At 38.6% G+C, this 13,348-nt stretch overlaps 2 protein-coding genes across 5 annotated transcripts in view; one reads left to right on the top strand and one right to left on the bottom strand.

Moving 5' to 3' along the window:
* Window positions 1-13,348, top strand: part of LOC124123905 (protein MTO1 homolog, mitochondrial-like) — a 203,011-nt gene that overhangs the window by 48,757 nt on the left and 140,906 nt on the right. The gene's annotated exons all lie outside the window — the stretch shown is intronic.
* Window positions 659-13,348, bottom strand: part of LOC124123909 (trace amine-associated receptor 4-like) — a 109,688-nt gene continuing 96,998 nt past the window's right edge. For all 3 annotated transcript variants that reach the window (XM_046487110.2, XM_046487108.2, XM_046487111.2), the window contains exon 2: window positions 659-7,463. In XM_046487110.2, coding sequence (XP_046343066.1) covers window positions 5,985-7,415 — 1,431 coding nt within the window. In that variant the 5' untranslated portion in view covers window positions 7,416-7,463 and the 3' untranslated portion in view covers window positions 659-5,984. The remainder of the gene's footprint in view (window positions 7,464-13,348) is intronic.

The following is a 13,348-nucleotide window of genomic DNA, read 5'->3' as shown; positions in this document are numbered from 1 at the left end:
TTTTGAAAAGGCAACAATTATTGTTTTCTTTCTCCTTTAAATTGGTCAGGCCTTAAAGATTTTTATCAGTCACAATCCAATAAAATGTAGCAGAAGTAGGGACCACACCTTTGACTATTTTCGCCCTTAGCAAATGTTAAGTAGAACAGATGTTTCATATAAAGCCCCGGCTTGTTTCACCAAGAACTTTATACAAAAGATCAAGTCAAACAGAGATTCTCATTAGGCTATAATAAATATATGAACACATTTTAATCTCCATCCATTTCACTACCAAACACCACCTCACATAATTTTACTGTCCCTCGATCAGTACCTTAAGGTTCTACTACACCAAATCAGAACCAGTTGGGACAGTGCGGTTTTCGTAGCCTTCAGTGCAGATTGAGAGATGTGTGCAGGCTGTGATTGGATGATATTGTGCAAGATTTTTCTGTCTTTTAAATGTACACCCATCCATGCAGTTATTAAAACTGACCACGTTTTTCTATATTTAGAACTGTCTTTTTCAACACGATGACTTATGCTGAATGTGACCACAGATATTTTCAAGTAGGTGACATTTGGTGCGGAACTGGGGTTGGTGTGTTTAGCTTCCTGTACTCGGAAAAGGAGCTTGCTAAGCTGGTCATTTTTTTAAATTTTATTGATGCTCTAAGGTCAAACTGTGCACACACGTACAGGTAATAGCTGTTGATAGCTTAATTATTTAAAAAAAAAATATAACGTTACTATAGAAGTCTATGGGAAAACATTTGGTTGTGTGTAACCTTTAACAGACAAAGAAAGTCACTGAGTGGGTCACCTTGATGAAATACACTGTACTGACATAGCCCTCCAAATCAATAGTGTTTCATGTGAATAATATCCATCGACAGTTAATGTACACAGATGCATTGAACAGTTAATTTTTAAAAAGTAAAATATCTCCAGCCTCACATTTTTTTAATATGTTGATTAAAATCGAATAAATGATTTATTGTGGTCTTATGTCCGATCCTTCTGTCTTTTTCTCAGTATATTCATAAAAGCCAAGGCCTCATTCCAATTAAAAATCTTTCGCTAAGGCGATCATAGCTTCCATCCTTCAACATGTACTTATGATAGCCTTGACGCTAAGATCGCTTTGAGGATTGAGGCCGTGGTCGGTTTGTCATGAGAATCAGTTTGAGTGTGATGGGGTGAGTTTGTCAGTCAATCAGGTGTAAGTACACATGTCTGGAGGAAACAGCTGTGTCAAGTTTACATTTGGCAAAAGCCAGCTTTGGTAACATTTTGCAAAGGCCACAGTGACTTGTTGCTTGAGTACCCAATTATGTTTTCAAGATTTCATAGATGTAATTTTTTTGTTATAAACAGTCTAAGGGAAGACAATCAGAAAAGTGGTTCAGAAAGGCTTCATATACTAAAGACATTTGATAAAACTAAAATATGATCACAAATTATCATTCTTTTAGATCCGTAAATTAAATTATAAACCAACCTTGACAACATCTCAAATTTTTTAAATTTTATTTTGGAGCTTCCTGCCTCTTGGCCAAGAAATGCGATTGCCAACCCCCTTTTGGTATGTGGGATTTGGAGTTTACCATATTCGACGTAATAAGCACCCAGGGCTCTCTCAAAATTAGGAATAGTGGGCTCTTATTAGAATATTATTTTGGTGAAAAAAAAACAGAGTTGTAAGATCGTAAATTTCGTGGTTTATGCTGACAGCCTAAAATGTTTATATACACCAGACATATTCTTCCAGAACTTAACTGCCCATAATTAAGGGTGCATATAAAACACGAGTGCGTATTATGCACGAATAAATAAGTCTTGTGTACATTGATCTATCGTAGGGGTGCTAATTAGGATTGTTCACTAGCCAATATATTAGGAAATATTGCCGTGGGCTCTTATTACGTCGAATGCGGTATTTAAAGGGTATTCAGGACTCAGAGGTCATTGAGCGAATATAATTGTATTTGGTATAGAGATTCAAATTTCCTTTATATATTTTCTTTTTTCAATATTTTTTCAGTTATTTAACTTTAATTTTCACCCTTTTCTCAATGCTTTTGAGATTTGTGTCAGGTAGTATTCAGTATTCAGGGTGAGTAATGAGACTCAGAGTGAAAACTAAGATAGTATTCAGGATTCAGTGGAGGGGGTGGTTGGCACCCTCCGAAAATCTTTAAAACAGGAAATTTATTCTTTGGTGTTGTCCCAGAGTAAAACATAAGCTATCTTTAAATATGTTTACAGAAGATACTGTTTTTATGCCCTCACCATCTGAGCTTAAATCCCGGAAACTAGTCATTACTCCATGAACATTTGAATGATCTAAACACTGGACAAAAATATTTGCATGGCAACCTGCTGTGGACATAAATGTTTCGTTCAATTTCCGGCCAGCACAGGAAATGTCACCTGAGGTCATCTAACAATGATTTGTTCAATCCAATTCCCCTGCTAACATCATTATCAAACGAGGAAACAACCAAAGGGGGATAACTCAGATATCCAGAAGTAACTCTGTTCAATCAATTTCTATGTGTAAAGATGATGTATCTAACCCATGTCAATCACATTTTGAGATCAGTTCTGTTTTATCTTGATAAGCAAAACCTTTGATTGACTTTACTTCTATACTGCACTCCTTATGAAATTTATATTAGATGGTGTGAATATGCAAATCGAGTAAGGACACAAAATCGTTTTTTTCACTCAAAATTGGTAAAAAGCAGTCACACATACATCTTATTACACAAAAGTAGGCATCACAGAGAGAAGTTCTGGTAAATATGTACCTCATCAGTGCTGTATCAACAGCTTCATCAACAGTTTCATCAACACAAACATCATCACATTTTCAACAAGATTCTCCAAGACAATTGGTGTACAATAGGGTGAAACCCAAAGTGTGTGTGTGCACATTCCAGCTGTCCTGGACATATTTGTCCATAGGAAGTCGTAGTCCTGACTGCTGATGTGCGACTGAGTTGATCCAGTTTCTCAGAAAGATGACAGTGACAGGTGATATATACACTGGGGACATCGAGTTACTTGCATAGTTCACATTGGTTACAATGGTACCTGGTTGTGTTTGCCCAAATAAGCATTGCTGGCGGCAAAGTTCAGCACTTTAGCTGAAGGTGAAGGTCTTCAGTTTAGGCGAATGTAGTCGGCTTAGCTGAAGGTGAAGGTCATTGGTTTAGCTGTAGGTGAAGGTCACTGGCTTAGCTGAAGGTGAATATCAGTTTTCCAAAGGGTGAAGGTCATCAGATTGGTCACATGGGAATCGTATTAATCCTGATAGAGGTCAACAGGTACTGTTATAGAAGCTGTGCACTAAGTGTACACGGTAGTCTGCATGATATATTCTTAGCTGAAAGTTTTCACTTTTTTCGGAAATTGATTTTTCAAACATTTTTTCTATTTGGTGAGGGAATGTTTAAGAGAATAAATTATAAAGCTCAAATTTGAATCCGTATCTATTAAATACATTCAGTTTTTAATGTATGAAAGGCATGTTAAAGATAGAATATGTCCACGTCTCCTACAAACCAAATGAAGATGCACCCTACACATGTACTTTGGGCTAAAATTATCACAATTATCCAAAATTATCCAAAATTGTCCAAAATTGTCCAAAATTGTCCAAAAGAAGAACCCTCAATTTGCTGCATTCATATTTTCGAATGTTTAGCCGCTTAATTTCAATTTGCCATTTTTTGAAAAGTGAACACATTTCCTATGGAATGATATACAATATGTATCATATTCAGTATTCAAATATTCCAAATTATGTGTTGCAGTATTTCTTTAACAATGTTGTGTTTATGATGGCTGATCCTACAGACTACCATCTGTCTGTATTCACTGACATGAGCTTACTTTGAGGATTCTATTGCATATCCTGTAGCTCATCCTGCTCCCTTGTTATCCATTATCCTATGGACTGTACTTGAAAATTATTATTGTAACTACCAGTAGGGCTGGGATGGGTAACTCGGGTACCCGGGTCGGGTGGGTACTGACTAGGACCCGGGTACCCACAGGACTACCCGGACCCGTGGTTAGTCACGTGATATATTGTTTAATGACAAAAATTATCCAGAACTCTATGGTTACACTACAAGTCACTAATGTTCGCATTTGTAGCAAATTTGGACTCGTCCGAGCCCTAACTGCCAGGAATAATGACACAAATAACTCTGATCTGCACATGATTTACAATCACTGGCACTCTGTAAACCAACCTGACACTGTCTGAACCTCATATCTGAACCACTCATGTCTGGATGTTCTTCAAGAATGTTCTTTAAATTTTGCTGTCTTCAGGTCAGGTATGCTGCACTGCAGTGGATATTCAAACACCCTTCTGTACAAGATCAGTGAACTGTAACAAAGTTGGCTTAGTGACAGCAAATATTTATCATGAATCATTAATCCTCAAGAAACGTCCTTTATCCAGTCATGCTTATTCCATGGTTGAATATGCCATTGTTGTTCCACCCAATTAGCATTAATTGATGTTTCATATTCCAGCAACCAGCAATGATCGATGTTTAGTATTCCATGGTAGAATACACCATTGTTATTCCATCTTAGTACCAGCAATGATAGATGTCTTTGTATTCCATGGTTGAATTCATCATTGTTATTCCATCTTAGTACCACCAAACCAGCAATGATAGATTTCTTTGTATTCCATGGTTGAATACATCATTGTTATTCCATCTTAGTACCACCAAACCAGCAATGATAGATGTTTTTGTATTCCATGGTAGAAGACATCATTGATATTCCATCTTAGTACCACCAAACTAGCAATGATAGATGTTTAGTATTCCATGGTAGAATACACCATTGTTATTCCATCTTAGTACCACCAAACCAGCAATGACAGATGTTTAATATTCCATGGTAGAATACACCATTGTTATTCCATCTTAGTACCACCAAACCAGCAATGATAGATGTCTTTGTATTCCATGGCAGAAGACATCATTGTTATTCCATCTTAGTACCAGCAATGATAGATATTTTTGTATTCCATGGTGGAAGACACCATTGTTATTCCATCTTAGTACCACCAAACCAGCAATGACAGATGTTTTTTGTATTCCATGGTAGAAGACATCATTGTTAGTCCATCTTAGTACCACCAAACCAGCAATGACAGATATTTTTGTATTCCATGGTGGAAGACATCATTGATATTCCATCTTAGTACCACCAAACCATCAATGACAGATGTTTTTGTATTCTATGGTAGAATACACCATTGTTATTCCATCTTAGTACCAGCAATGATAGATGCCTTTGTATTCCATAGTAGAAGACATCATTGATATTCCATCTTAGTACCACCAAACCAGCAATGATAGATGTTTAGTATTCCATGGTAGAATACACCATTGTTATTCCATCTTAGTTCCAAGAAACCACCAGTGATAGATGTTTAATATTTCATGGTAGAATACACCATTTTTATTCCATCATAGTAGCATCACATCAGCAATTATAGATGTTTAGCATTCCACAGTAGAATACACCAAAGCTATTTCTTACGATCTTGGTTCCACTAGACTATCTCAACTTAAGTTAAGTTTCCCAAATTCTAACACTCACTGTTTCTTGACCATTATTTTCTCATCAATCCTCAGAGATACCTTTGGTGAAGTGGAATCTTTCTTGCATGCTTTGCTTGAAAACGTAGCCACGTGTGGGTTAACCATGATACCCCTATTGAACACAAAGCCCTCTTGTAGGTTAACGATCATACCCCACTCATGGGTAAACCATGGTACCCCAATTGAATACAAAGTCCACTTATGGATTAACCATAATACCCCAACTGAACAAAAGGCCCACTTGTGGGTTAACCTCGGTACCTGCACTGCACAAAAGGCCCACTGGATGGTTAAGCATGGTACCCCATTTGGGAGGACTGGTTGAACTGAGTAATCAGAGCTGTGAGGGTTCACAGCCGTCTAACATTGAACCTCCATTGAGTGGCCGGAGTCTGGCAGACCTTTCTCATTCCTCGTCATTGATGAAGATTGACTTCTGCTCTGACGGTCCAGTTCATCTTGCTCTTGGTCATACCGGTCTTCATATCGGTTTTGTCCAAACTTATCTTGATCATATCTTTCCTGTTCAAATCGACAATGTCGGCACTGGATCCTTCGTTCCATGGTAGAGGAACGATCCATCGATGTATTTCGATCCATGGGCACCCTGTGATCTATGGCTAGTTGATGGTCCATGGACAGATTCGGATCTCCGTCGAAGTGATCCATCATATGTTCCACGTTGGAGGAATTGGGGCGTGAAGGCTGTCGGTGTTGTGCCATGAGACTGGCGATGTGCTCTCGGTTATATCTCTGGTAATGATCACAGTAAACAAATCGAGCGAGAAGGTTCAGTTTGCGGTCAAAAAGAATATACAGGATTGGTTCCAGCGTCCCTTGAGACCATGCGATGAAGCTAAATGTCTGGTAAACTTTTGGTGAAACTTTGTACGTAAAATCTACAAGAATGAGGCAGAAGAAAGGGTACCAACACACTACAAACATTATAGCTGTCATGACAAATATCTTCGCTCTGTGAGAAGACTCTTCTATTAGTTCCCGAATACTGCTAGCTGTCTGTTTCGGCTGATCCATGATTGTAATTGAAGTCCTGACCAGCATTGAGACTCGGTTCGGTTGATTCGACTGAATTTCTTTATAGAATTTGCACAGAAAATGGGTGGCACAAATGAGAGCTAATGAAATGATCAGAATCATCATCACATAGGCAATATATCCCGAAGCCTTTCCAATCTTGAAAGTACAAATGCCGATTCTACTGTTGAATTCTATGTTTCCGCCAATCAGTGTAGGCCCGAGGTGAAGAATAGTGCTAGTGATATACACAGTAAGGATTCCGAACAACACACAACAAAGAGTACCCTGGGACGTCCCTCCTATGTTTGTTTCACCAAAGGTGTACGCCTCGGTACAAATCATCGCGACAAGATTGAACGCTGATGCTGTGTTGATAACAATGTAAGCAGACCCTTGCAGTGCACACGATGTGGGCTCATCAACTGAAAGTAAGTTACTTCCAAATGGAATGCAAAACATGGCCTTCACGAAGTTCAAGAAGCAGCAATGAATCAGGAACGCGCTTGTCATCTTGCGTAGTGTCCTCCTCACCACTATACAGATGATGACGGTGAGGTTCAGCAGCATCCCGAGGATGCCTACGAAGTAGAGATAGTAGGCTTCCTGGTGTTTGTTAGGACCACCGGGCATGATGGCTTCTGTGGACGACTTGAGACTGGCTGCTGGGAGGGTGGGGACCACATACTCCCCGCTGTTACGAGCAACAATAGTGTCTGGCAGCGAGTGAACGGATACGTTGACGATCATCATCATGGAAGATCACGACTGGCAACACCTGGAGGATCATCTTGACTCAAACACCTGAAACAGAAAATAATTTTTCAGCATAAGATAAGCATTTAGGGGGTATAAATGATGTGTTTTTAGGTTTGGGGAACAATAAGCAATAATTTTGTTTTACAATGTTCAGGTTTGTGGGGTTTATTGTATGTTTAAAATTTTCATTTGGCACAAGTAGGGTAGCCAAAAGTTTCAATTCAAAATTTGTACATTAAATGTTCAATAACACCCACAAATCTGAAAAATGATAAATATAAGAGATGCAACCCTTGCCATATTCCTATGAAATCTTAGCTAAAAGTGGAGTTGATTTTTGAATCCGACTATATCATGGGGATAGGTTAATGAATCTCTCTTTGATAGGTGAACATATCCTGCCCCACAGGTGGCACCATCCCAAACACATGCAAAGGCAAGCCAAGTAAAGATATCCTGTTTATCAACATTATTAATACAAAGAGTTATTGAATAATTTTTGTATTTTTACTCAAACAGCTGGGAGACAGACATCACATTACAGTGAATTCTTTTTTTCATTTCATATTTTTTTGGACCGCCTCCATTGTCTAGTGGTAGAGCGTCCGCCCGGAGAGCTGAAGGTCTGGGGTTTGATCCCCGGCTGCGTCATACCAAAAGACGTTAAAAGATGGTACTTGTTGTTACCCTGTCTGGCGCTCGGCATTAAGGGGTTAAAGCAAGGACTGGTCGGCTCGGAGTCAGTATACTGTGTCTGAGTGGGGTATTCATGCTAAACTGCGGCATGGTATCTCAGTGGGCTAGCACTATAAATCGGCATCAGTCCAGACTAGTACAAGCAGCCACACACACACACACACACGTGCATGCACATCGCTATATAAGTGCAATAACCTTGGACGCGTCGTTAAACCCAATTTCACCTCACCTCATATTTTTTTGGACAAGATGTGTTTAATAAATCTATGTGGACAAATGCAGACAAAATCGTTGTGTTTCTGGTTCAGAGTTAAGAATATCTCTAAGATGTTGTGGTGTCATACAATGGATGATGTGATGTTTTTGTATCAGCTGAATCATTCTGTACTAGTTGTATAACAGTGTTCTAGCATTATATCTACCAACAACAGCAACAACACCACAATTACCATCACTATCATAACAATCATCTATTTGACAGGTTGGTCACACAACTGGGCACATTGAGCTTTTGTTATGTCAATTCTTTGATTGTGAAAATTAGCGACATCCATGTAATCTTTTCGATATTCCTCTTTTACAACTTCTTATATATATAGAACATGCTTTCAACACAGTCAGGAAGATATAGCACTATCAACACTGCAGTCAACACAGTCAGGAAGATATAGCCCTATCAACCCCACAGTCAACACAGTCAGAAAGATATAGCACTATCATCACCACAGTCAACACAGTCAGGAAGATATAACACTATCATCACCACAGTCAACACAGTCATGAAGATATAGCACTATCATCACCACAGTCAACACAGTCAGGAAGATATAGCCCAATCATCCCCACAGTCGACACAATTATGAAGATATAGCACTATCATCACCACAGTCAACACAGTCAGGAAGATATAGCACTATCAACCCCACAGTCAACACAATCATGAAGATATAGCCCAATCATCCCCACAGTCAACACAGTCATGAAGATATAGCACTATCATCACCACAGTCAATACAATGATGAAAATATAGCCCCATCATCACCACAGTCAACACAATCATGAAGATATAGCACTATCATCACCACAGTCAACACAGTCATGAAGATATAGCACTATCATCACCACAGTCAACACAATCATGAAAATATAGCCCCATCATCACCACAGTCAACACAGTCATGAAGATATAGCACTATCATCACCACAGTCAACACAGTCATGAAGATATAGCCCCATCATCACCACAGTCAACACAGTCAGGAAGATAGAGCACTATCAACCCCACAGTCAACACAATCATGAGGATATAGCCCCATCATCACCACAGTCAACACAGTCATGAAGATATAGCACTATCATCACCAGTCAACACAGTCATGAAGATATAGCACTATCATCACCAGTCAACACAGTCATGAAGATATAGCACTATCACCACCACAGTCGACACAATCATGAAGATATAACACTATCATCACCACAGTCAACACTGTCAGGAAGATATAGCCCCATCATCACCACAGTCAACACAGTCATGAAGATATAGCACTATCAACCCCATAGTCAACACAATCATGAAGATATAGCACTATCATCACCAGTCAACACAGTCATGAGGATATAGCCCCATCATCACCACAGTCAACACAGTCATGAAGATATAGCACTTTCATCACCACAGTCAACACAGTCATGAAGATATAGCACTATCATCACCAGTCAACACAGTCATGAAGATATAGCACTATCACCACCACAGTCGACACAATCATGAAGATATAACACTATCATCACCACAGTCAACACTGTCAGGAAGATATAGCACTTTCATCACCACAGTCAACACAGTCATGAAGATATAGCACTATCATCACCAGTCAACACAGTCATGAAGATATAGCACTATCACCACCACAGTCGACACAATCATGAAGATATAACACTATCATCACCACAGTCAACACTGTCAGGAAGATATAGCACTTTCATCACCACAGTCAACACAGTCATGAAGATATAGCACTATCATCACCAGTCAACACAGTCATGAAGATATAGCACTATCACCACCACAGTCGACACAATCATGAAGATATAACACTATCATCACCACAGTCAACACTGTCAGGAAGATATAGCACTTTCATCACCACAGTCAACACAATTTTGAAGATATAGCACTATCATCACCACAGTCAACACAATCATGAAGACATAGCACTATCATCACTAAAGTCAACACAATCATGAAGATATAGCACTATCATCACCACAGTCGACACAATCATGAAGATATAGCACTATCATCACCACAGTCAACACAATCATGAAGACATAGCACTATCATCACCACAGTCAACACAATCATGAAGATATAACACTATCATCACCACAGTCAACACAATCATGAAGATATAGCCCCATCATCACCACAGTCAACACAGTCATGAAGATATAGCACTATCAACCCCATAGTCAACACAATCATGAGGATATAGCCCCATCATCACCACAGTCAACACAATCATGAAGATATAGCACTATCATCACCACAGTCAACACAGTCATGAAGATATAGCACTATCATCACCACAGTCAACACAATCATGAAGATATAGCACTATCATCACCACAGTCAACACAATCATGAAGATATAGCACTATCATCACCACAGTCAACACAATCATGAAGATATAGCACTATCATCACCACAGTCAACACAATCATGAAGACATAGCACTATCATCACCACAGTCAACACAGTCATGAAGATATAGCACTATCAACCCCATAGTCAACACAATCATGAGGATATAGCCCCATCATCACCACAGTCAACACAATCATGAAGATACAGCACTATCATCACCACAGTCAACACAATCATGAAGATATAGCACTATCATCACCACAGTCAACACAGTCATGAAGATATAGCACTATCATCACCACAGTCAACACAATCATGAAGATACAACATTATCATCATCAGTCAATAAATAAAAGCAACAAAACACTTTCCACATTCATAAGAAATCTCTGCCAAAAACACAATCATGAGTAGTAAGTATTCTGATTCAATTTTATAGTTCTTTCATATGTCACCTGTAGAAATGACTAAATTGTATCTTTGCATATTATGTTATGATACATGGATATATTTCAAAACTATAAATACGACCTTAAATATCACCAGTTGAACCTTCCATATGTTTGTGACCTCATGTGACCTTCCTGTTGATAATTCAGGTTTATTGATCCCGAGCAAGTTACGTTAATCACGGCTGACATTGTCGATACAATCAAAGATGGCAACCTCATCCGCCACATCTTTTTCCATTTACAAAATGATTTTTATTTGTAAGAAATCTATTTCTAACCCTATCAGGACTGCTGTATTTCAGAATGGAGGAGGGATTACAGCCAAATTCTGAAAGAAATGCTCACAGCTCTTTATCAATGCCAGTTTTCCTGTTGGAGAAATAGTCTCCTTAACACGAGTGGTCTTCACAATCAGGCAATGTTTTTCACGAAAGTTTACTTTAGATTGAAAGAAGCAAACAAAATGGCAAGTTCCTCTTTGCCACGTCAAATATGACAGAGAGATGATGGTTCATGGACTGTGATGTGGCTGGTCACCTACGTGCTGTAGTGCAGCGAGCTTAACCCTGTATGGTTCAATTAAACGATTTCAGGATGTCTGCTTGTCATTATTTATTTAGGGACTGGTCATTTATAATAGCACGGACCTATATAACCTATTGTACAAGTCTGTGATTATAGTGTGTGTGTGTGTGTGTGTGTGTGTGTGTGTGTGTGTGTGTGTGTGTGTGTGTGTGTGTGTGTGTGTGTGTGTGTGTGTGTGTGTGTGTGTGTGTGTGTGTGTGTGTGTGAGTGAGTGAGTGAGTGAGTGAGTGAGTGAGTGAGTGAGTGAGTGTGGGTGCCGGAGGAAGGGAGGGTGGGAAGGAGGGTCTGTGGGTGGGTGGGTGTTTGGGTGTTTGAGTGAGTGAAGTTTTTCTTAGAACTATTTCATATATTGCTACCCCCACCCTATTATATGTAAAATATATCTTTATTTCATTTCCTCCCTCCAATACACATAACATTATTTCACGACCTCTCCCCATCGTATAATACATGACCAGTCCACAAATAATGTTCAAATTGATAAAAATATAAATTACAAAGATTTAACTCTGTCATTTTTTTCGTGCATCTCCCACCCGCCAACCATCTACCCATAGTTGTAATACATTTGGCGACCCCTTTCGCTGGGTCATTTTTCATGACCCCCTCAATCTAAGAGTATTTACTTTTTTCTGAGATAGGCTTTTGTAATTTATTGATATTTAATAATCTAGTTGTCCAATGATAAACAGAAGGGTTCAGTGTGCATTAACAAATTAAATATTGTTCACAATACTCTCAGCTTAACTTGTTCCGACTGTTTCAGTATATCTGTGTAGTAAAGGGTACTTTTGTCATAGTAGTTAATACCGTATTCAACGTTCATGTAATAAGCACCCAGGGCGCTCTCAAATTAGGAATAGGGGGCTCTTATTAGAATATTATTTTGGTAAAAAAAACAGAGTTGAAAGATAAATTTCGTGGTTTATGCTGACAGCCTGAAATGTTTATGTACAACAGATATATTTTTCCAGAATTAAATTGCCCATAATTAAGGTTGCATATAACACACGAGTGCGTATTATACACGAATAAATAAGACTTGTGTACATTGATCAGTTGGAAGGGGTGCTAATTGGGATTATTCACTTGCCAATATATAAGCAAATATCGCCGTGGGCGCTTATTCGAGCGGGGCGCCTTTTACGTCAAATACGGTAAGTGAATGTGTGAGTTTGGTTTAATGCCGCTTTCAAAAGTATTTCAGTTATATCACAGCGTGTAAGGTAAACGTGGAGGAATCATGTGGATTTATAAAGAGTGTGCTCACTGATTTTTCTGTTTATACCTCCATATACACAAAAAGATGTTGAATTCAATTCTTAAATATATATTTTGTGAAAGGTAATTTATTCATTGCTCTTGAAATTTTGAGGATCTTGAAATTATGATGGGTTAAATTAAAGCTTAATCCTGTGATTTGTTATTTTTTATAAAAAGCTTTTATAAGAGCTTTTGTTAATATAATCAACATCCATATCATTTTGTGAAAAGCGTTTGCGATAAAAGGAGACTATGCTTGTCGTAAGAGGCGACTGACAG

The sequence above is a fragment of the Haliotis rufescens genome, unplaced genomic scaffold (genome assembly GCF_023055435.1).
Source record: "Haliotis rufescens isolate VD_foot unplaced genomic scaffold, xgHalRufe1.0.p SCAF_38, whole genome shotgun sequence".
Lineage (NCBI taxonomy): Eukaryota > Metazoa > Mollusca > Gastropoda > Lepetellida > Haliotidae > Haliotis > Haliotis rufescens.
The sequence above is the reverse complement of the archived record's forward strand: the minus strand, read 5'-3'. Positions and strand labels throughout refer to the sequence as shown.